The sequence below is a fragment of the Hoplias malabaricus genome, chromosome 3 (genome assembly GCF_029633855.1).
Source record: "Hoplias malabaricus isolate fHopMal1 chromosome 3, fHopMal1.hap1, whole genome shotgun sequence".
Taxonomy (NCBI): domain Eukaryota; kingdom Metazoa; phylum Chordata; class Actinopteri; order Characiformes; family Erythrinidae; genus Hoplias; species Hoplias malabaricus.
Window position 1 is genome coordinate 55688371 of NC_089802.1, and position 26284 is coordinate 55714654.

The 26284-nt window shown below is 38.5% G+C and overlaps 1 protein-coding gene across 5 annotated transcripts in view; it reads right to left on the reverse strand.

Annotated features, from left to right (window-relative positions):
- lrp8 (low density lipoprotein receptor-related protein 8, apolipoprotein e receptor) overlaps positions 1 to 25713 on the reverse strand; it is a 183206-nt gene extending 157493 nt beyond the window's left edge. For all 5 annotated transcript variants that reach the window (XM_066665571.1, XM_066665570.1, XM_066665569.1 and 2 more), the window contains exons 1-2: positions 25524 to 25713; positions 24442 to 24561 (exon numbers count right to left, since the gene is read on the reverse strand). In XM_066665571.1, the coding sequence (XP_066521668.1) occupies positions 24442 to 24561; positions 25524 to 25590 (187 nt within the window). In that variant the 5' untranslated portion in view covers positions 25591 to 25713. The remainder of the gene's footprint in view (positions 1 to 24441; positions 24562 to 25523) is intronic.
- Between the last annotated feature and the right edge of the window lie 571 nt (positions 25714 to 26284).

A 26284-nucleotide genomic window follows, 5' to 3' on the forward strand; every position in this document is an offset into this window, starting at 1 on the left:
TTTGCCTCTAACATCTAGCTATCCTGGGCAAGCTAATATAACCATACTTAACTGGTTTTTAGCTTTGATGCAAGCGCATAAAAACACATAGCCTTGTCATATATTATCATGGTCTCTTGAATGCACTATTTATCAAGTAACACTTAAGTCATTTGGTTTATAATCTAGTAATTACAATTAAAATCCAATCATTATATCCATAAAACAAAGGGGGTTTTCATAGATTTTTTATAAAATTTAAAATAAATTATTCCTTTCTAAGTCATAATTTGCCTTACAACTCCCTGCACATACATTTTGAAGGAAAATAACTATTACAATACTATAGCAGACAACATCTCATGTTTCAAGTTGCATATCAGTATTCTATGATAAAACTGTGAAAAACGCTCTTCAAACGACTGGGTCCCATCACCACAGCTGTGAACAATTGTGACTGGTAAATGTTTTAGAGTGTAGCACTTCACATCAGACCACTCTGAATGACTTTAATTACATCTTAACCATTTAATCATGCAGAAGTGTTTAAGAAAAATCAGCAGAACTCATGAGAAACCATGCATAACAATACTAAGATATTTTTTGTATTTTTTGAGTCCAAGATAATTTTTTCTGGACAAACATAAAGCCTTTTTAACATTTTTTTTTATTAAGATATCTTCATTAATCAAGTAAATTTAATAGACTTACTACATGTAAACCAACTCAACCATTACTATGTAATATGCATTGTTAGAGTTACACCCTTGGCTTGTTTAAAGACAAGATACGATGATTAAATTTTTGTGTTGTAGAATGATTTATATCATGATCTGGCACAAAACTGATAATGATGACTAACTGATGAGTTGATTGCAGAACTGAAGGAAATGCTTTGGACTTGTTTTAGCCTGGTCATCTATAAAGCATTTATAACAAAGTGCCAACACACTCTGACATGCACTGAATGTTGATGCATGATAAAGAGACTTTATCTCCGCATATTAAGCTGGGATTCCAATGTATGGCAGCACCATAAGGCTGCGTGGGACACATGTATCACGCACAATGAGCAGAGGATCACACAAAGGGGCCCATGTAGGATTAAGACTTAATGAGAGATCACTGAGAGATGAAATCAAAAAGGGAGGTTGGGAAAAAAAAAGCCCGTCTGGTAGAACTACAACACAGGAATGTAAATGTTTGCATCTGCTTTATCTCTTTTTGCTGATGTGTGCCATGGCAAATAGTGGTTCTGCCTGCGCTTCACCTGGCACTACTCTCAAGAGCTACAGCCAATGCTGCAATGAGCATGAGTGTGTGTGCTAGAATACGCATTGGAGAATTTAAAAGCTGCCATTAATATGCAGTGTCACACCTGGTGAAGCAGAGAGGCCTACCATAGATGATCAATGAGACTGAAAGTGTTCAAAGATGGCAGTGAGGGGGAAACACTGAAGGGGGTAAAACTGAAAACAAACCATGTGTTCCTGTGTGTGCATGTGAATATGCAAGCATGTGCCTAATCAAGCATGCATATTAGAGATGGCACAGATCCGATATCAGATACATTTAGTGCAATTTTCTTTCTTTTCTTGTAAAACAAATTTCCATGACATCACTCGGCAGGCTGTTAGCTTGTGAACTCCGGCTCTTCATAAGCTGGTTTGATTTGTTGATTTGTCAATTCATTTAGAGGATTAGCCACTGCCAAAACCCTGTAAAGTAAGGAAAGGGATGAAAAAAATGATGAAATAAAGGAAGGAAGGGATGATGAAAAAAGGGAGGAAAGAACATAATAGAAGAAGGAAGGAAAGAAAGAAGGAAAAAAGTTAGAAAATTATTAAGAAAAGAAGCAGAATAAAAAAAAAATAACTGGAAAGGAAAGAAGGAAGGAATGAAGGAAAAAGAAGGACGTTTGTGCCTAAAGTTATAGACAGCTAAAAATGCAAGACACATACTTAGATATGACCCCCTGAAGGTCTAAGGCTTGTGTGTGTGTGTGTATGTCTTAGACAAGAAGGATTATGTTACTGCTGGCATATTGGATTGGAGCCGAGTCATTTGCATTCTTCTCAATTATCAATAATTAAACCCAAAGTGGCTAACCTCAGTTTCCTCCCCACCACCCCCAGTACCCCATCTGCAAATGCAGAAGCTAAGGGAACATGCTAATACTCAGTCATCCTTTATGAGAGAAGAGACACTGAAAAGAAAAAAAAGCCATTTGCTCATAATCACCACAAAACTGGGATTACAAAGCATTACACTTTATGTTCAGTGCTGTTTTTTCATTGGCTGGTATAAGAGTGAGTTGGAATATGAGTGAGTATGTGACTGCATGTGCAATGTGCTTTCTTGCCAATCCATATTTGGCACGTGTACATGGATCTGGATAACTGGGTATTCTTACGCGTATTTGGGTCTTTGTGTCTGATCATCCGTGTTAGCCACAGATTTGCTTTTAATGTACTGCAGGACTTTAATGTTCACATAATATGTGCATGTGAGAGTATATGTGAGCACAACCTTTACCATAAATAACATAGTAGTGCACATATAATGCTTATCGTGGCTTGTCCAGCTGACACACATGCGACCACCCCACCCCCTCCTCTCTGAAGCTTTGATGATTAGAGGCTCAAATATGCACACGCAGTCCACCACTCTGTGAAAAACCAAACACATGTCAGCTGGATCAGCACAACCCAATCCAATCTGACACAAATCTCCACAATTAAAATAAAACTGATTTCCCAACAGTATCAGGCATCTTTCCAACAAACAAGCACACAAGAGTACAAATCGTATTCTGTTATGTGGCTGATAACTGATATTACAGTTCACAGATACTGATATTAATTGATGAAATATTCTCTCACTAACTCTCATATGAAATAAACTCAAATTATAAAGCATAAACACGCATCCTAAATAATATTCATATTCCCCTCGAACTGGGGAATTCACTCTGTATACCATTGTTTTTTATTAATTAATTAAAAGACAAATCTAGCTACTCTTAAAATATGGTCGAATTTTTCTTCTAAACATCTATAACCCCCCACACATATTCAGTAAAGTTGAGGGCCTGGTTCTGTAGTGGACACTTGTGGAAAAACACCATAACCATCTTTATTTTCCTTACTAATACGTGACTTCCAGATCTGAAGTCATAGATCTATCATATATCCTGACATATAAAAAAGGCAGGGTATGCCTTAATTTTTGAACAGTGTGCTAAAAATCAGGACATGACATTTTGGACATATTTTTGCTATTGTAACCATGATTGTGTTTATTGCTGAAATGTACAGGGATGAACTGATAACTGGTTCATTATCAGCAAGCATTTTCACTGATATTTCATATTGATGGGAAGTCAATGTCAGTAGATATAACTGGTCTGCCAATATCAGTCAGACCTTGAGAAAAAGATGCAGCGAACGTCACTGTGGTGAAGGTGGTAATATTACACTACATGTCTCTGCTGTGGGGGGAGTAAAGACCCAGCTGTTCTGCGTACAAAAGTTACACTGCTGCACAGAGTGAAACACAAGACTAGGTTTGGCATGGATGAGTAGAGCTCAGATCCCTCTCTCACTCAGCATGCCCTACACATGCATGGGAGCACATGCACAGGTTCACACACACAGGCACACACGCACACACACACACACACACAATAAAGGCTGATTAAACTAACTGTGTGTATCACTGGATATCTCTCATTTTCTCAGAGTGACAGATGGGTTTGTGAGAAGTGAAGTGGAGAGAGGGATGGGAAGAAATGGAAGAGGAGGAAAAAGAATAGGCCATGTATGAGAACCAGCCAAATTTAAGAGCCAAGCACCAATACACCAAGAACAGAGCACTCCAGCCATGGAAACACAGCACAAACAAATTACACACACACACACACAAAGCATGAAGCAGATGGAAGCACAGAAGTTATAGATCAGAGCACAGTAAGGGCCTTTCCAGGTTGAATGTAAACAGGTGTGCGTGGGTGACTGCCATGCACAAAAAGACAGAATAACTCCCCGTTCACTTTATTGCAGCTTTCCAACTGAAGCGACACTCCTCAAGTGTTTATAGAGCATCACTTTTTGTCTTGTTTAAATCCTCCCCGTATGTCCCTCCCTTGTCCTGACTAAAGCACACCAGTGCCCAGGCTGGTGAGGAGTATGATGGAGAAAGAGTTGTGTATCTGGGTCACTAGAGGCCATGCATCCCAAGTCCGCCACCAACAAAGAGGAAGCAAATTGTTCCCTGTCCCCCTGTCCTTTTTTTTTGTTGTTCTTTCAATCCCACTTTCTCTTTTTCTGAAGAAGCGCTGCAGCATTTGGCTCCACACCACCAGAACCCAGCATGGCTCCCTGCCCAAAAGGAAAAGAGTAGGGCCGCTCTATTCACTTTTTCTCTCCTGATATTGATCCCAGTCTCTGACAGAGTACCAATCCAGTGTTCAGTACTCTTATCTTCTTAATTTACTATAAAATGTTAGTTAAAAGAAACATGTTTAGAAGAAAAAAAAAAACAGTTGTCAAAAGGGTATCTAGAAATACCAACACTTAGCAGCAGAGGAAGAAGAAAAGTGGAAAAGCAAGAGGAAGAACCAAATAAAATGGATATATTTTCATACTGAATGAATAATAAAGAGGATTAGACTTCTTAGGATTAGATAATGAGCCAGCGCTAATAGTTAACATTCATTCATTCATTATCTGTAACCACTTATCCAATTCAGGGTCATGGTGGGTCCAGGGCCTACCTGGAATCATTGAGTGCAAGGCAGGAATACACCCTGGAGGGGGCGCCAGTCCTTCACAGGGCAACACAGACACACACACACATTCACTCACACCTACGGACACTTTTGAGTCCGTGTGTTTTTGGACTGTGGGAGGAAACCCACGCGGACACAGGGAGAACACACCAACTCCTCACAGACAGTCACCCGGAATCGAACCCACAACCTCCAGGTCCCTGGAGCTGTGTGACTGCGACACTACCTGCTGCGCCACCGTGCCGCACCCCTAGTTAACATCAGCTAGCATTATTATACTAGCATTATTATTAATAGTTAATTCAGCATAAGAGTCAGCTGACTCTACAATCTCTGCCATGTACTTAAAAATGCACCTTTGCTAATGCACTCATGTTTTGAAGTATAACATAGGACACTTATTTGCAAAGACAAGTAATTCTGCCCAATATAAATCTGGGCACAGGAATCATGGCATTTGGAAAGCAAATTGGAGTACAACATGAGCACTTCCATAGATATCCCTAGCTAACACTGGAGGAATAGCGTACAAGGACAGGAGTATATGATAATGGGAGTTATAGAAGGTGGAGGAAGGAGGAGATGAATGATGATGAAAGAGTAAGCTCAGAACTAAGGGACAAATCAGAGGAGAAGAGAAAGCCCTCCTCCACAGAGTCAGACATGCTCATTACTCCTCTGTTCCTCCATCCTCCCACCACTGCTCTCTATTCCAAAACAGTTCTAATGGTGCCCCAGTAAACGTCACCATGCCCTGTGCACTAACCTGTTTAAAATAGAACACATTCGCTTTCAACTCACACCTGCCGCACACACGAGCTTCCCTCGTCACGTTTTCTCTTCACCACCTATCAGCCCACTCTGCTCTCTTTCTGCTCACCTGCTCTCTTTCACCCTCCCACCCACTGCTTTCACTCATGCTACTTTACACAAACCACCTGTGACACAGAGGAACAAAACAGAGAGAAGCGAAGTGTGTATCTGAGCATGTGCATGCTCAAAGCATTTCTATAATATCCACAATGTGAATACTGATACAGTAGAAGAATGCTACACTAGAAACTGAAATCTAATTATTTCCTCATTAGCCTTCTACTTCACTGTGATGTTATAACATCAGCTCATTATGGCACATCTGTCTCCCTTCTTGAAACCCCTCCCCAAAACAAAGACGAACACAAACTCACTTACTGCAACAGCGGCCCATTCTCAAAGAGCTAATTAGCCTGAAATCACCCAATACAAATATGGAAATACAGAAATACACAAAGCATGCATGCACATATTCACACACACACACAAATTTCATGATCTGCTCAGGAATGTAAAGACTATTAAGGTTCCATCTTAATAATAACGTAATGCTGATTCACTTTCGAGTATTCTCTGTGGACTGCACATTTCTTCAAATGATTTTATAATCACATACTTGATATTTGCTTACTAAAATATATTCAGTATAGTGTTACAATTATCCTGGAGAGGGGGGGGGGCATATTTTACATTATTCATGCATTCACTGTCTGTAATTGCCTTATCCAGTTCAGGGTCGCAGTGGGTCTGGAGCCTACCTGAAACCACTGAGCACAAAGAACACACTCTGGACGGGGCACCAGTCTATCACAGGGCAGTCATATTTTACAGTCCAATTAAACCACAATATTGTCATTAAATTAAATTGCTAATCTGTATATAAAGGTGACCTTGAGTGTTTAAGTACTTGAGTACATGTTCTCATGCACATCACTACTTGATAGTATCCTTTTCCTTTTGTTTTCCCACACTGTTTCCTCCACCAAACAGCACCCATCTCTCCACATGCATGTATTTATATCAAACACAGATTTCCAGAAGTTCAGACTCTGCTGTTATTCTGTGTCTCTGTGACTCACAGGGCAGTCACAATCATAGTCATACTGTTGTTTTACGACAGCCTGTGCCTCTCTGTGTGTTTGTGTAGTGTAGTCGTAATTAGCCTCAACCCAAAGGGTCTCATTAGTGGCTAGCCCCTTCTGTGTGTGTTGACACCGGGGCTAAGCCCAGCAGGAAGTTGGAGAAATAATGAAGAGAACGAGCGGTCCACCAGGCCCAGCCATCGACTCCCTGGCCCTGCACCAGCATGTGGTCTCAGTCACTGCCCATCGACACCCCTACACTACAATCCACAATCAATGGCCATTTGGATCTCTGCTCCGAAACAAAGACAGGGCAGGATTAATGCCCATCATTTCCCAGGCTTTAAGAACACAACAGAGAGAAATTTTATGTCACAGAAAGTCTTTGCACAAATCATGCAATTTCTCAATCCTCAATTCTCAATTTCTCGCTCTCACCACTCCCATTCATAACAACAGTGCAATCCTAAGTCTTACTACAAAATCATTGACATTCTCTTAACACACACAAGCCGGTGTGGCACCTGTGAATTCGTGGCTACCCCCAGGCCACGACTGACAGTTTAATACGTCAGAAAATAACGGCATTCACTGACCCTTACTTTACTCAAGTCTCACCTATTTATTTCAACACATTAGTTTCTCACTTTTTCACTCCCTCATCCACTCAAGAGTGTCAGCTGACTAAGAGTGCAGTGAGGAATCTGGCCAATCCATCACACCACAGTTCAATCCACATTACCTTTGCTGTCTCATTGCCCCAATTCTTAATCAAAACAACCTTAGACAAAACCTGGAAGTAAAAGTTGCAGAAGGCACTGTGCACTATGGGAAAAAGGGGGACTATAAACTCAAATTTCAGAACGTAAAACTCAAGCCTAAAATATCTGACTAAAACATTTCCCAAACAGTTCTCACGGGACACAGGCTTTGCAGAAGTACAAAACATCAGTAGGCATTCTGACAACATCTGCCAGGAATAAGCATGCATAGTGTGGCTAGGCCTGTCACAATAATCAAACTATTCACTTATCGTACAATATATGGACATTTCTTCAATAATTTTTGCAGACCTCAATATCGCCATAAGAATGAACACCACCAGTAATTTAGCGGCTTGCTCTGTTCTGGAGGACTTACGTCAATTTGTATTAATACAGTGGTTTATTGATTTTTTTTTTTTTTTTAGGCTATTTAAACATATATTTTATTCCTATTCAAATGTCTGAATATTTTATATGATTTTGCTAAATGTTGCTAGAAATTGCATTATTATGCTCATATTATAATGTGATAGAAAACAGCCTTAAAATGACATTATGTCTGGGACAGTATATCAATCACAAATAAAATCACTATCGCGACAGGCCTAATTGGCATGTTATTTATACATGCTTGTTTTTTATTGCAGTATCAATGTTCTTTTTTTTTCACTATCTCTACAGCATACACACAACAAGTGTTATCTATTGATCTGAGTCTCAAGGCATTGTTACAAAAATGTTCAGTGAGATTCCTGGAACCGTGGCTCATACAGGCCTCTTTTAAATAAACACCTCTTCTCCTCTATCACATCCTCTTATCCAGCATGCACTCCATCCAGCACATACACCCACATCCCGCTGTGTTTACCATGTAGGTGTGGTGAGAGTGAAAGGGATCAATTTCATTACAAAAACACTGACTCCCAGAATCAGGCACAATTCAGAGTATGGCTTTGCCTCTAGTCACTGCAGTGGGTAATTCAATAAGTGGTTTGTAAGCCTTTGCATTAATTTAATTTAATTAGCCCACCATGCCTCTTAATATCACTCAGTCCCCTGGGTCAAAATCCTCCATCTGCCCATCTGAAGTAGCTCATCCAATATTAACTATTCTATCAGTATTGCTGTATCACATGAGTCACAAAAATCAGATCTTCCCCAAGAACGACTGTGTCTGAATTAATAGAAAATATGTCTTCAAGTGCAAAAAGACATTCCTTGCTCACATAAAGCAAGGACTGACACTTGACAGAGGCTATTTTACATTTGGGAAAGGTGAATGTAAAATAGTGTTTCATAGATTCCTCCAGTGATTCTAAACTTTACCTGTATGTTTGTAACCCAGTTTAAGCCCCATTTAGCCTGATTTTTGTGATGCAGACATTACCTGTAACAAAGCATAAGACAATTAATCTAAGATAGTGAGACATTAATCGAGACATTAATCAGTGACTTCCTGTAGCCAGCAGACGTAAGTAAATAAATAAATAAACAAAATACTGAATGAACGACCAGACAATTTAAATAAAGTTGCATTTTCACCTTTTATACACACGCTAGTGGAGACCTTAATTCTCAAATATGTTTGAGCTAGTTTGTGCCATTTTGCAGATATTGTTGTCATTTATTTAATCACTGTTTAAAATGAGTCTATCAAATGCCTGGCTTGAAATGTTTGACATAAATATAAATAAATCAAGGCAAAGCAAGGCAAGTTTATTTTTAGAGCACCTAATACAAAAGCAATTCAACATGCTTTAAAGGAAAAACAAATTAAATTAAAAGCCAGAATTAAAATCATAAAATTTCAATAAAACAATTACATAAAAAGAGTAAAAGGATTAAATGATTAAAAATGATTAAAACAAACCACTTCAGGACTGTTCCTGAGAATCCAACCCAGTTTGCGAGTCTATCTCTAAGAATCTTATGGTCAATGGTATCAAAGGCAGCACAAAGGTCAAGAAGTAATAGAAGAGATACCATTCCAGCCTCCGTATTTAAGCGAATGTCATTAATTACTTTGATTAGAGCTCTCAGTGCTGTGATTAGACCAGAACCTGGACTGGAATTTGTCTATGCTACTGTTTATGGACAAGAAACATGGGATTTTCCTGAAAACTATTTTCTCAATGATTTTGCCAATGAACGGTAAATTAGAAATTAGTCTGTAGTTACTTATCTGAGATGATTATAAATTTTTCTTTTTTAGAAGAGGCTTTACAACTGCAGTTTTTAGTGAGCTCAGAAAGACCCCCGACATGAATGAAGTGTTTACAATGTGGAGTATGTCTGGTGCTATAGTGTGAAACACACTCTTTAAAAATTTGGTTGGTAGAGTATCAAGACTGCAAGTGGATGGTTTAAGATGACTAACTGTGTCAATTAAAATTTAATTATTAACAGTACTGAACTCTGACATTTTAACTAAGGAGTTTTTATGAGGTGATGGAGAGGGTACAGACTCATTGTTGGATATAGATGTAGATGTACTAATCGCTTGTCTGATATTCTGGATTTTAGTGTTAAAAAAGAATGCAAACATCTTTCAGCTGTTACTAATTCAGGGGCCATTGGTGTCGACCACGGTGAAGAGGATTTTGCTGTTGTTAATGTTATTGTTGATGATGCTAGAGAAATAGGATTGTCATTTTAATAAAAACATTTTAAAATAAACAACATTTTAAATATATAAATAAATATTTGAAGAAAATTTTCTTTGATTTTGATGGTCTGATCTTGTTGTGGACACATTAAAAAAAAGCTCTTTCAGCTCGTTTTCTTAAATTAATGTTACATACTAAAGCTTGAGTTGAATTCCACTCTCGCTGGCAGTGAGACAGTTTGCGCTGAACGTTTCATCTTCCTTCCAAAAGGCAGCCTATTTTTCTGTCAACTCTCGTTCATGCTACATCCTCACAATCCTCATCATCCTCTCCTCCACTCTTCCTCAAAGACACCTGCTGAGCTGTGCATGGCAGGCTTTTTTCACCATACAAAATAGATGACAATGTACTCAGCAAGTTGGAAGTTTGAATCAATTACTACAATTACATCAACCAGACAAAAAAGGACAACTAAAACAGAATGAGCTGTAATAAAATCCCTCATTCTCTGACAGGAGGAAATTTTGCAAGCTTTAATATTTATGAGCAGCAGAGGAAGCAGGAGGGAAAATAATTAGAGTAACTGTGATGAATTTTAATTAGTGCAGGAGCTCTTGCTCATTTGCTAAGTCCACATAGTTGCCCATGGAAGAACAAAAAATGTAAATGGTGAATAAAACGACAATTAGTTAAAAGCTCTTTAAACCAATGAATAATATCTCTTAAGGCCATGCATGGCAAATGCTATAGGAAGATTTTTCATGTTTCAGAATATAACTCAAATGGTATTACAACAAATATTTATATTTAGATGGCATTAAAATCAAGAAAATAAAAACCTGAAAAGAAATACTATAATTTGAAAGTGATCATCACCGTTAGATATCACTGATTCCCCATCAAAATGTAGGGAATAGACTGTGTTCCTGTGTGGATCTACACACTGCTACTGTCTCGAAACCAATGCTGAACTGGAAAGAAAACGAGTGCCAGAGACCTAGTAGAAAGACTAATAGAAAGCCTATAAAATACATAAATAATAATAAATAAACCCTTTTTTAAAAACACATCTACTCTAAAAAAAACTCATCTCCAGAAAAACAAACGTTCTAGGTTTCGATGTTGGATAAAATATGAACCCATATTTAACTACATTTTGCCTAATGGTTTTTCCCTGAAGAAAGGGCCATATATTCAATTTTTTTTATTTGTTGCCATCATATTTTATAATGATCTAAACTTACAATACACAAATAAATATATAACATAGCTAAAGCCAACAACAGAAAATCTTCAGGTTAATAACCTGTTTAGGTCTAGACTAGTACACAACAAAAAAGGAATTGTGAAATGTATGAATACAAGGCGTTCCTGAGATGGTCACTGTTTTACTGACAACATCCGAGCTAAGAGAAGGTTTCAAAGAAAGAAAGAAAGAAAGAAAGAAAGAAAAGAAAAAAAACAACACATGGACAATTATTCCCCCACATTTTCATTCAGAACCACACTCAGACATATTTACACATGCTTGCTCAGTCTCACTGTCTGACAGCTCCTAAGAAACTTTTGTGTCTTTGTTTCTTCACCTCTCTGGTATCAGCTGTTGCAACATAAAAAATTGCCAAATTGCCAGATAGCAAACTGTAGAAATATAAACAGTATTCCCTGTATTATAAAAGACACTGCTGGTAGTGTGGAAAAAGAAGGGAAAGGATAGCCTAGTCATACCTACCTAAACTCTCCACTCTGAACATGTGTATCTAAGGAAAGTCGCAGAGACACAGAGCTAAATCTGAGGGTGGATGCTGATGTCCTCACACGCATGCACCAACCTTTAATGCACATAAATGATGGGATTTAAAGCACACAGCGATACAGGCTCATAACAGAATGTACTCAACCTGGCTGGACAACTGTCTGACTCTTGTACAAGTTCTCACCTAGTTCATCAGGGACTTTGTTCCCTATGTATGCTGTGTAATGCAATGCTATGTAATACTTACAAATTGCCTCCCAAAAGCATATGGGGACATCCATGGTTTTTATTATTTAAGACCAAGCGTATCAAAAAAGTTGAATAGAAAATATCAATATTCTAAATATTTTTATATGATGTCACAATTTTGGTAAGTTACAGTTGTTTAAAAAACAAGCAAATGTTTACACATTTGTTGTTTCTACTGAATGTTTGAAATTCTTAGATTTGTACAAAATAAAATGTAATTAATTATGATTAAAATAAAAAATGAATATATTATTAATTTAATACAATTAATATTAATATAACATTTATTTTGTTTAAATAGTGTGTTCTTGAAAAGAATAAAATGATTTCCAGTGTTTTTTCATATCGCCAAAAATATTGTTATCACTAAAATACACTGAAATATTGTGATATTATTTTAGGGCCATACTGCCCACACTTAATGACTTAATACTTTGAGAATGCTAGCTCCCAAATTATGGATACAGCCTGAATGAATGAATGAATGAATGAATAAATAAATAAATAAATAAATAAATAAATAAATAACCACTATCCACTATCCTATGAAACCAATACATATTCCTACATTTAAATAGCCATGCCCATACTGAACTGTTACTTTTAATATCCAGTTCTCACCCTTTCAGACTAAGAATATTGGTGAACATTTTTGCTGAAAATGAAAGTGATTTGAACCATAGGCTGCTCCTCTATTTGTTAATAATCCTGTTTCCCAGTATGCCATTGCCATTCATACAGCAAAAAGAAAAAAGAAAGTAAGAAAGAAAGAGGGAAAAGGAAAGGGTGGAAAAAAGCATGGGGGAGAGAGAGGGAGCTATGGAGCGTAGAGCTGAATCATGCTAGGCTGTAAGATATCCTTCATTGCTCTGGCTGCTGTCCCACAATCCACATCACTGTTCTGAGAAACACACACGCACAGAGACAGTGACACACACACACACACACACACACACACACACACACACACACACACACACAGCCCTAGTGAGACCAATCAAAGGATGCTAAATGGTGCTTACAGATTGTGTTCAGAATTTTGTGACGGCAACAAAGACATCAGAGGTACAGGAACTGGCCTGCTTATCCAATACAAACTCACCTTCTGCCCACACACACACACACACACACACACACACACACACACACACACACACACACAAAATAGTTCTTATCCTAGTGCCTCTCAGGGATATGTCTGATAGACAGAAACACCTGGGAAATATTTAAAGCCAGATCTTGATAAAGTGATCAAAAATGCAGCAAAAAGAAACACAAACAAAGGCATTCAATTTGAGGACATATTATTTGTGTGTGAAAACATTTTGTATTTATTGTTTAGCTACACATTATTGCACAGAGAAGTGAGTAATCAAACATCAAAAGGTACCATTAAAGTAGGTCTTCAAAGTTCAAAAATTGCAAAGTGTACACTGCAATTAAGTAAAAAAACATATATATATATATATTTGGAAACTACAAGATAACAGAAAACTCATTTAGTTTATTCCAACCTGTATGCTTTTCAAATATTTAATGAGAGTAAATAGTGCTTAAAGCAACACTGAGTAAGATTAGGTATTTTTGCACTCCCCAACCGTTGTAGAGTGTAAATACCTTTTACAGCACTATCCTGAAATCAAGGAGGAGGGTTTCCTACCTTCATCCAAAATTACAAAGTGCACTTTCTGCAGTGCTGAGACTGGAGTAGCATCGACTGAAGCTCTATTCTCCCTAGTACAGGTCATAAGGATGTTAAAGCAGGAAATTTAAAGTAGTGCTGGGCGATTTTCACGACTAATTTATTCATTCAAATTAGGTTTTCACACCATGTTCGACGTGTAATAATCGAGACTGTATATGTTTACATACTTTATGATTGAAAACATCTATAAATGCTAATTAAATTTTCACGCATTATGAACGAAAACATATCTCAATTGGATGAACGCCGGCTCCCACGGACCTTCACACTGATCCCAGTCATGTACAGTGAAAAAAAATTAAAAACTTTCTAAACCCTTTGTGCAGAAATGCACTCTAGTGGGCCCACCCTGTTCTGTACTGATAGTTTACACCTGGAGCAGGATGCCATTAAACGTGTATTTCAGACAAGGTTCTGTCTTCAAAAATCAAAAGCTCCCAAAGATAATCTCTTGCTCACCATGCCACAGTAAACATGCTTTTAATCTCCTGCGTAAGTCTTAGTGAGTTTAAAGCTGAGGGCGTTCCTTCTTAGATTCAGTGTAGCTGTGGATCAATGAGCGGCTGCCGGCTGTGAGTGGGGTCCAATTACCTGGGGGACGGGTGCGTTTTTGGACGCCACTCTTAACAGGGATTCGCTCACAGCTCTCAGCAGATGGGTCGGAAGTGATTGACACCTCTGTAAACCAATAGCAGGGACACAGACAAAGACAAAGAGAGGTCATGTGCCGAGATCACTCACTCTCTTGTCCTAGGAGTGGGAGGGAGAGCCTGGGAACAGGAGAAGCGCTCCAGAGGTGCACATTAAAGGAATGCCTATGGCTGAAAAGCGCTATGGAACACCATCTGGGACAAAATATTGTAGAATAAACTTTAATTTACTTGTTTTATCACAGAACAACCAAATAAAACATTTATGTTTTGTGACAGACTATTTTAAACTTTTGGGCACTTTGACTTTTGGGACTGTTTTTTTTGTTTGTTTGTTTGTTTTTTTTTATAAGCTGTCTTAGAAGACCCTAGTGAATCAGAAAATGTAAAGAAATGGGTAGTGTGTTATTCTCAGCACCCAATAACACATTGTTTACCTCTAAAATAAGGCACATTTTGTTTTTTGCTTTTTTTCTGTCTTTAAAAGTTCTCAATTGGAACGTACATGATGGAAACAAAAGCCTAAAGGTGAATGAATGCCTTGGCCCAAGTGTCTACATCTGTTTAAGCATTAAATTATCATTGCACTAGTTGTAGAACTTAAGATAATTAGTGTTAAAATGGACTAGTACAAACCATTCTAAAATTAGAGAAAAAATGCATCTGCAGATCTAAATCTGCAGCGTTTTGAAGAGGAAGCATTGACGGCACGACGCAAAACTTTTTCATCTTTATCACCTGTTTGCTTGTCATTAGGGTAAAATAGAGAAACTGGGCTTTCCATTAAGACCTGATATGTACTTGTCGTGTAATGGTTTAATATGTAAATCTAAAGCGCAAATCTGTAAAACAAACGAGCTTAGAGAAAGCATATCAGAACCAACACAATGCAGAGAAGAGAGAAACAGAGAATGAAACCTTAGCACACAAATTATAAACTATGAATTATATTTATTTATAACTGAAGGAGTTTTGCACTTGCTGTTTCAGCAGAAATACTCTTTACACCCAGTGTCATGTTACTTGGAGGAAGAACAAGATTTTTGAAACAATTACAAGGTTAAAAAAAAAAGAATAAATTAAAAGCAAACAGAAACACAAGACTCTACATTAGTTGTGGTATGCGCCTAGTGATTCCATGTGCCCAGTGATTCCGGGTAGGTTCTGGACCCACCACGACCCTGAACTAGATATGCGGTTTCAGACAATGAATGAATGAATTAATTGTTTATTTGCTAAATTTGATATTTGTTACATGTGTGTTGTTAGAATTTTGCACCTTTAAAATCACTTCTAATAAAAACCGTGAATTAAATAGTGATTTTTCTGTTGCATTATGTAAGAAACAATTCGTAATCGAGAATTGTTTATAAAAAATATATATATCAAGATTTAAATTTTTTGAAGTATCGCCCAGCCCTAATTTATTAAAAAAAATAAAATAAATATTGTTCCTTTAAATAAAAATAAATTAAAGAAGCATAAGTATAAGTGAGCATCCTAAGATTGAAAAACATGTTTCAAGTTCAAAATAATCCGATATTCATAACCTATAATACATAGCACATTTATGCTGGGTTTAAGCAGGTTAATAGGTATTGTATACATTTGAATTTGGCTTAAACTTGGCTTATTCCCACACCAAATCATCACCCTAAATAAATAAATAAATAAACAAATAAACAGAGATACAATACAAAGGTTTCCACAGACAAGCTCAAGTGCAAAGATGATAAAATACATACACAACTATGAAAAGTGAATAATAAACAAACATAAAAGCCAAATCTCAAGTTAGCTATGAGTGTTACACTGGGAACTAGGGGCCTCACACTAATCTTGCATGGAGACAAGCCTATTGAGGAAGTGTCAGTGTGCTTGCAAACAGGAGAAACGCTTAGACACGAAAATAAAGAAAGGAGGGAGAGGAGGCAGGGGGGCCTCAGAAGAAAAAGAAAAAAAGAAGAGATTGGGAGGAAAGAGAGAAAGAGATCACACACACACACACACACACACACACACACACACACACACACACACACACACACACACACACACACACACACACACACACACACACACACACACACACACACATACACACATACATATATATATATAAACTCAAGATATATGCACACTCAAGAAATAAATGCAAGAAGGGGTTTCTGAAGGACAAAAACAGCCCCATGAGCCCTCTGTCTCTTAGAAGAACACGGTCTGTGTCCATATGAAGATTCATTGTCTAGTTCTTGCATTGTCTTGTCTTCATCAATAGAAGTATTAAAACATCCATCCTCCTTCAGCCCCTTCCCAGCCCCCAACTGTAGCGTGCAATTAAAAAGCATATCAATAAATACTCATTCATTCATTCACCCATTGTCTGTGACTGCTTATCCAGTTCAGGGTTGCGGTGGGTTTGAAGCCTACATGGAATCACTGGCCGCAAGGTAGGAACACCAGTTTATCTCAGGACTATACTGACTCACACACTTACTCCTATGGACACATTTGAGTAGCCAATCCACATACCAACATGTATTTTAGGAACGTGGAAGGAAACCAGAGCACTCTGAGGAAACCCACTCAGGCACAGGGAGAGCACAGACAGACAGAGCAATACTACAAAGTGGCTGGTACACTATACAGTACACTATTTCTGTAATAAGGAGTTATTCCAAACATATAGTTATACCCTACTCTCGCCCTACCTGCAACCACAACATTCTTGTAATTATGTACATTTGGGCATTTAAATCCTATCCCAAACCAATTGGTTTGCTGTGGCTGCTTAGGATCTGATCAGCAACCAGCTACACCTATCACCAAAGGTTACTCATTGGGCCGAGCCCATTTGTAGCCAACTCCGCCACTGTGTCGCTAGCTCTTTACAGGTGTCATCAAGTAGATACCACCCCTCATCAGTGTTTAACCTAATTACGCCCAGGACACCTCCTGAAAGCTCAACAGTAAGGTCTGGCTTCCCAGACTAACCCTCCTACAAGAGCCCTACCATATCCCTAAAAAAAAATCAACAACTATATATCCACACCAGCTTAACTGGTGACAAAGCCTAAACCTAGCCACACTGGCACGGTTAATGCATGCTCAGCACCACCAGTTCCAGGTGAACTTTACGTAATACATCACAGGCAGCCTCAATAACACCACACAGCATCCCATTCACCTGGCCTGTCTTCCACATTCCTAAAACACAATTAAAGTAAATTTCCTCAACTAGTCTGTGCTCTCCTTAACCACAGTCACTGACAACACTATTCGGCAACTTCTAATAACTCCTTCACAGCTGCCCTTAGCTTTCGGTTCCTGATGCCAAACTGCACACGGAGAGTTGTAGTAGACTTGGCTACAAATCCACAAACACCTATTTCTACTGGTCTTACATGCAGCTACCACATTTGCATTCTCAAATGGAACTGTTTAAAAAAAAAAAAATTAACTATCCACTTACTTTCAGAGTACAACACCATGTATTTTTTTATTTACCTACATCCACCAGCAATTTTCAGTCTCATCCTTCACCCCATTTACCAATATTTAAACCCTGCACACGCTTCTGAAAATTTTTACCCTCTTGCTCTAACCCAATCACTTTATTACTACAACCACTTGGCAATGCATTAACCTTCAGGCGTTTGCTGTCCAACAAACATGCTAATACCCTAAGCACCTGATTATGTCTCCATGTTTACAGACCCTGCAACAAACTAAACGTACAAGCAGATAGAATATGCTTCAGTGTGCCAACCTCCACACACTCTACAACTAGGTTTGGTGAAGTTAGAAGGCATTGGCCTTATTTTGCCTGTGAACCTTGCACCATGCCTCCTCTTACTGCTCATGAATAAAACTAGTCATCATCCACATTCAAACGCTTTCCCCAATTCACCTGGCCCAAGACCTGCTCTTCCGCATTGCACAAATATACCTTGTGCACACCAGCTCCTCACAGACAGTCACTCGGAGCGGGAATCGAACCCACAACCTCTAGGCCCCTGGAGCTGTGTGACTGCGACACTACCTGCTGCGCCACCGTGCCGCCCGCATAACAATACAGCTGCATAATATATTTGCATTCATGGGTGATGATTGGGATTTGTGCTGGGGGCAGGCTATCGCAGTAAACTGTAGACTTGGGTATACAATATAGATCATAAAATAAAATTAGCTATGTTTATCCAAGTAAATGTAAAACAGTATCCTGCCTTAAAAGGATACATATTATAGCATTTTTTCCACAGGGTAACACACCAGTTCCCTGTGGTCTTAATAAAATATCTGTGATGTACATAGTTCAAAATAACACAAAGTTTTTAGCCATTTTCCCTTGGTTCACTTTCTCATTTTCACTATATTTAATGAGAACACTTACATTTAATGTTTTCTACATTTCGTCTTTGCACAGTCAAATCCAGCACTGTGACTGTAGACACTTTTCTGAAGTGCATGCCATTTATGTGAGATAAACACAAAATAAGAAAGAAATTTTTTTTTGCCATGAACTCGACCTAAATGAAGTCAAAATATGTATGCGACTATTCAAGATCGCAACTTCACAGAGTAGTTCTGTTTTTTTTTTTTTTTTGTTAAAAGTTCTTGTGCTCGTACTCTGGTTATGCTTTGTTACATTTATTTAGTTACACGTCTCAGAGTTTTCTGGAGCTGACTGCCACAATTGACTCCTTGATTAAAGTTTCTTAGTGTGCACAGTGTAAATAAACACAATGCTTTAGAACAAGAGAAATCAAATAAATATATATCAGATTATCTCTCAGGATATAAAAGAAGCCCCCCTTTTTAATTATATGTTATCTTTATCCAGTGTGTATCAATGTATTTTGCTGAATTACGGTTTCTCTTATAGCTGGAAGATATGGCCAAAATTTATATAACAATATATTTCTTAACTTTGGTCAACAGGATACAATTCCAATATCGATATGAACAATAAAAAAGCCACAGGAAAAGTGCCAAGAACATAACATCACAACATCATAATTTCTAGTCTCTTCCATCTGAGCATGCAGTGGTGCATGCTCAAAATCTATCTAATGTGTTTACGAACCCCCTGTGTCTGTAAATGGGTAAAAAAACAAAAAAAAACAAACAGTCTCTGTGCAGGATACTAGGCTTTCTTTCTCTGCAGGGAGCAGAGGCATTTGGGGGTTTTAGACAATGAAGACATCTCATAGAAAACATAGAAAAGCAGGAAGTGAAATGTGGATATTGCACTATTTCTGCTCCATAGGTGGATAATATTGACTTATTTTTGCAGTAGAGGGAACTGACTGAACTGAGCTCGTTCTTTTAAGGAAATTAATTGTCTCTCTGCTGAGCAGCTGGGATAGAAGAGATCTTCCCACAGCAGGCCTGAGCTAAACCACACTGAAAGGATGCTGATAACTAATGAGAAGGATTTTAGTGTCTTCTGCCATTTCAGAATAAAATACCCTTCACACAAACCTCATGCACAAACACAGAGTCTGGAATTTAAGTACTAGTCATGAATAAAACATTAAGCTAACGCACATCACAGAGATCCATGAGCCATGATTTGGAATAAATTCAAGTGACAAACAGACCTCAGAGTATGGATTATGGTAAATAAATAATAAAGCATTACATTAAGATTTTTCTATAATCTCAGGATGGATTTGACGTTCATACCTTGCCAAGCACAAGGGCAGATCAAACAGAACTTGGATTAACTTAACAGGAACTGTACACCTGGGATAAAATACCTAGCCTATGCTTCTTCCAACAGATATACAGATGTAGACCCCTAGACCTTTATTCTCACTGTTGTGCTGTCTACTCCCAAATGGACTCTGCCTACCTTGATAAGTAAGGAAGAAAAAGCTTGTCAGTGAGGGAATACGGGGGTGAAAGAAGAGAGAGGGCATTGAAACAAAATGCAGGTTTTATCAGCAGCTCCAGTGCCTTTCACATATGGCTGGTAAGTGCGCTGGAGGCACTGTCTGTGTTCGTCTCTCTCTTACAGCCGCTGCATCCCCCCAAGGCACCAGCACAAAGACCCAGGCTGCCATATGAGGAAGTATCTCATTATGACAAGAATGAACTATAAAACCTGTGAAATCATACATCTCACACACAAACCACTCTCACACCCTCTTCTTCCTCTGAATCTCACTCCCTCTCCATCTACACCCCACCCCCATCCCTCTTTTTTACACACACACACACACACTGCATAAATCCTGATTGCAATAAATCACCATAACAGCCAAATGCAAATCAATAGCTGGTCAGAGAGTCGGTCACTTGCTCTCAGAAAGGGCAAGATTTACTTTGGTGTTTGTAATGTTTGTTTGCTAGTGTGTGTGTGTGTGTGTGTGTGTGTTTCAGCAGAGAAAGAGCAGAACATCAGAACATTTTCTCTTGATAAATGTGCCCTAATTCAAAAAAGGCATAATTTGGTCACAGTTACTATTGGAGGAAAGACAAGCTCCCACTATTTGACCGGTGTGGTGGATGACTGTAACTCTAAAACTATTATATTCTAACCCCACAGATTAGAAATGATTTAAAGGTGGAAGTATATGGTGGCTTAAGCTATTGTTCAAAAGGCTGTTTTCCCACCACGTAACTGATATATTAAAAATATTTATAAAATAACACCTACACGGCCAATTGTTTATAAAATGATTTCTTTTATTTTATAGTGAACAGTTAAGTCATACTGTGCCCTAACAACACTGATAAGTGTGTAACACTTTGATGAAGAACCAGGGAGCCACATCTCGCGCCCACGATAAAAAAAAAAAACAGATGATATAAAGTAGAGAAATGTGAGTAGGGGGGTCAATTTCCTTCAGAAAGCTGCGCCTGACTGATCCAACAGCATTTGTATTGTCAAAAATCCTAAGATAAATTTACCCTGGTCCAGGTTAGAGGTGTAGAAAAAGTTGCCATAATGTTTTAGCCTGGTAAAATGTGACCCATTGTTGTGAGGGTTAGATTGAACTAAGCTTTAAGTTAGATTGCTAATGACAAAGTCCTGCTTTGTGAAAGAGGGCCCTGAATGTCTTTTGGAAAAAATTTTTGGAATTTATTACAGAACTACTGACTACTGCCTTCTAGAGATTGTTCCGAAATGTTCACTTTAACTCCAGTGCTAAACTAAAGAAACAGTACTTCAAAACTTCAAACTGAGGGGTGGGTGTACTACAAAGAAGGATATCTCAGTTTAGCCAGATAACATATGTCCAAGTCAAGCCTGTCCATCGGAACATAGCTGGCGCAGATTGCCTTATGAACCTCATCTATGATTAGTGGAAAATTATGTAAATAACTTTTCGTCACAGAAACGTACTCACCACCACAGAGGGACAGACACTAAATGGATTATGGCTATAAAAGGTAGGCAGTGCATTGCCTGGGCCTCTGGTTCAGAAATGACAAACACATCAACCAACACAGTATAAGAAGTATCTGAACATAACCTTGCACTATTTTCCTGATTTTGAATGAGTTTTCTTAATGTACTCACTTATGAAACTAGCTAAGTAAAGGACTAAGTAATAAGGCACAAGATCTGCTTACAGTGAAGTATAGCTAGATGCGGAATTAGCCAAATGTCCTTTATTTATTTATTTTTTTTTTATACACATACTCTCAACTCTATATATTTAGTATTAGCATAAGTATCTTCTGACAATGAATAATGAAAAAGGGAGAAACTGAGTTGGACAGGATCGCTTGTCTATAAAGTAACACAATTAATTCTAGACAACCATTTGCATTTTTTCTTCCATTTCTGTTAGAGCTCAATACTGGGTTAAATTAAGACAAAGTATGGCCGAATATGTAATACAAGAGCTCTGCATGTACAATGTCAATACATGACACAAACAGTGGAGGGGTTCGCTGGCTCTGAACCTGCTTTTCCTGTTTCTCCATAGCACTCTGTCCAGTGCTTAAACTCATTATTTCAATGGTTCAATAAACATTCCACAGTAGAAAAGGAAATTGATTAAGTCTCTGTCCTTTGACCTTAGAGGATGTGTCCTATTTTACTAAGAAAGAAAGAAAGAAATTATATTTTTGTAGTGGTCTATCTTACAAGAACAGAGAAGCATCTGTTGGGATGCTTCATCTATACGACTGAACAATTAAAGCTACAATTACTTGCTCACCTAGGGCTTAACTATTTACTGTTTTATAGTGATATTGCTATTTAAAAAGTGGATTATTCAAAAGAAAAAAGTGGCAGAAATTTTCATTTAACCTTACATTAGACAGCACTGTCCTAACAACTTAATAACATAATAATTTAATAAACACAACACTAAAGTGACACTGTTTGGCAAACTATCTCGCATCAAGCATCTTTGTATGGAACGTATATGAATGTCAGGAAAAGCAGTTTTCTCCACATATTTTAAGTTGGAATGGCTGTTGTTTGCATGTGGCTGAAGTTTACTCACTGTTTGAATTACCACAGAAACTCATTTGTAACTCAGGGTGTTTACTTTTGTAGTACTTTTGGTAAAGCAGTTAGCTGTCTCCCAAGTTTGGAGACATTTCCACCTTAAGTGATCCAAAACAGTGCAAACAATTCAATATTACCCACCTATGGAGCAGGAATAGAGCAATATTTCCATCTCAGTTTCTGCTTTTCAATGTTTGGAGTCCTCTCCATTATCTAAAATCTCCACGTCTCTGCCATGAGCAGAGAGAGAGAGGGAGAAAAATACTAGCACACCTGACCGAGACTCTCACAATCTAACAAGCACCAGGAAAAATAAAAAAACAACAACTCAGTGCCACAGTGACCCTAAAATAAAACAGCTACATGCCAACAGATATTTACTTGTTCCTAAATATTGAGTCATAATCTTACTAAGAGCTCATGCTCCATAAATTGGGCCTCAAACAAAAACTTACCCAGTCAAAAAAACAATATATTCAATATTCTCTTAAACAATAAAAGCTACCTCAAACATATCTACAATCTACTATCTATGAGGAAACAATACCAAAGGAAAACAAGTCCTTCACACACAACACAGCGTAATCAGAGTGTAGCAAAAAAATATATAATGGCACGGAATAATAGGAAGAAAGAAAAAGAAAGGGAGCGACTGTGTGTGTGTGCGCATGTCTATGCGTCCTGAAGTGTTACTACAGCCGTCTCTATGGGCAACCAGAAAAGAATCCCTCCTTCTCTCTGAGCAGAATGTGTCTAAGAGCGATGCAGAAAACATGATCCATGAAAAATTATTTTAATCTGATTTCTCCAGTAAAATAATCCATTGTAGAAGGGAGTTTGCATGGCACCAACAACCTAGGAGGTTGTCCCTAAACCTGAGACAGACCCCAAAGTCATCCTGCTTGCTGGAGATATGGTTAGGCAGTTAGACAGTGTAACACCGCGCACAGCTCCATGTTAACTAGCATAGTCTGTGCCAGCTGTGTGCCAGGTGCATTCAAAAAACCTGAACCTGAAGGGCACCCTGCCATGTCCATGCTCCCCATGTCAGAGCACAGAGTGTCTGGAAAAAAGACAAATGTTGGCAGCTGGTACACAAGGAGGAACAGGCCCAGTGGGCAGCCAATAGCCAACACATAATACTAGTCATGTATTAAAATCAGTGTGCCACGCTCTGCCTTTAGAGACATCAGCAAGTGAATGGGCTTAGTGTGTGAATGCTTTGAAAGAAAACTGTCCCAGTCTGACAAAAACACCAAAATATTTTATGACTGGAGCGAGAGAGGAAATGTTTTGAGAAAATGCTTTAGGCTGATTCACTTCTGCAACATTCAATTTTTTCAACTCTGTAAAAGTTTAATTATATCATCCCCGGGGAGTTAAGCAGGAACCTCCTACTCACAGGGATGCTGCCTGTGGCTCTCAACAGTAAGCCACGTACCTTCATCCTCTATCCCTGCCGACCAACACAACAGCTTCTCAGTACCACTCCTGAAGACAGCAATGCCACAAATCTACCCTGCCAGGACCACAGAGAAGCTTTTAGTTGAGGTAATGAAAAAGCTTACGACTTACGACAGTTTTCTTCATCGCTGTTGTCAGAGCAGTCATCATCATCATCACACCGCCATGGTGTGGGAATACACCTGCCATTGTTGCACTGAAACTGCCCAGTCTCACAATCCATTTTGGTACCTACAATGAGAGCAACATTTGAAGAACACAACTATAAAACCAATAGCCTCCTACAGACTGAAATTTTGCAAAAACTCAATAATTCAATAGTTGAGATGTAAACAATGGCACAATTATGTATTTATCTTTGTTTCTATAATGTTTGTAAAGGTAAAATACTGATGTTTTCGAATTAAAGTTCTCATTAGGGAGTATTTTGTGGTTGAACTTCCTTCATGTATTACTCTGCCGTGCATGGAAAAAAAATCTCTGAAATGTAAAATGTAAAAATATACCTCAGGGATTAGGTGGCATATTAAGTACAATTTTTTATATAACAAACATTTTGTATTTTAAATTTGTAGACGTCTGGTTCCCTTGAATATTTCTGTGTCCAGTCCTGTGTACGTTCCTCCAGAGTAAAAGATTTCAGATGAGACTACTTTAAATGACTTTGTTTACATCTTAGCAACTTGTTTCAACAGAAATGTTGAAAACTGGGTGAATTTACCCTTTTATCGTGAGCATGTGCGTATTGTTTTCTAACGTAATGAACTAACGTAATCGAAGGGGTCAAGCTGGTTAGTCAGAATTAAAGACGTTAAAACCATAGTAGTCTACACTGAAAAGGAAATATCAGACAGCCTAACCTGTGAGGTTCACCTTTTGTACTGCATGTAAATTATCGAACAGTCACACTATCACACCTTTAGAGGTAGCAGTACACACACACACACACGTGAATGTGTAACACGCTGTTACTGTACGTTTAACCGTCGTTTCTCTGCTCAAAACCCTTGCCGTTTCCAACAGCAAAACGAGTGATTTTGGCTAAAATTCCGACATGAAAACTACTGCCACCTGCTCGACACAATGCCATATTTTCATATCGTCAGCTATCGACAAGAAAAGCAGTGTGCTTCTATCACCGTGCGCGCGCAGCGACGGTTATTCTCCCCCAACTTCTGACCATAACCACCCACCTTTAACGTAAAGAGCCTCCGCGACTAACAAATGTAAGAGCAGCAGCTTTCCTGTTCCCTTCCACATGCTTCAGGAGGACGTCCGTGTGCTCATACAAAATACGAATATAAAGACTGCGTCTGAAACAGACACTCTCCCTCTCTCCCTTTCTCTTTCTCTCCCTCGGAGCCGCTGTGCGCGCCGCTGTCTCTTGCCGGAGTCGCCACGGCTCTCAATTTGAATTGATGATGTCACCGTCCGGGAGGCGGAGATAAGCCTGCAGTAATACCCATTCACCACGCCCCTTTTTCCATTAAGCCCAGCCCTTTTGTTCTCACACTCACTAATAGTAGGCGGGCACTACCTGCCAATCCTAGTGCTAGGGGGCTGTGGTTGTTCAAATACGGGTGGGAAAAAATAAAGTCGCGAAAACCGCAGGCCTATGCACAAGGCAGCTGGCGGAGTGACCTGTATAGTGAAAATACTGGGGTAGAAATAATCTGAGAGAGGGTAGGATTTACTCTGTAAAACACCAAGGACTGTGTTTCAGAGTTATAACTGTATTTATGTATCTTTGTTTATTTTGTGTTTATGCTCTTGTGTTGGTATTACTGAAATTTAAATATACACTATCAGAGATGCAAATAAAAACAGATAGCAGCTATTTGTATATGTATTGACCTATATTTAAAGATGTACTAGGTAATTTCACCCGAGCATAAGCACCTGTCTGTGTTATTATAGTTCACTGACCTAGCCACCAGAGATTGTGCATCTCAAA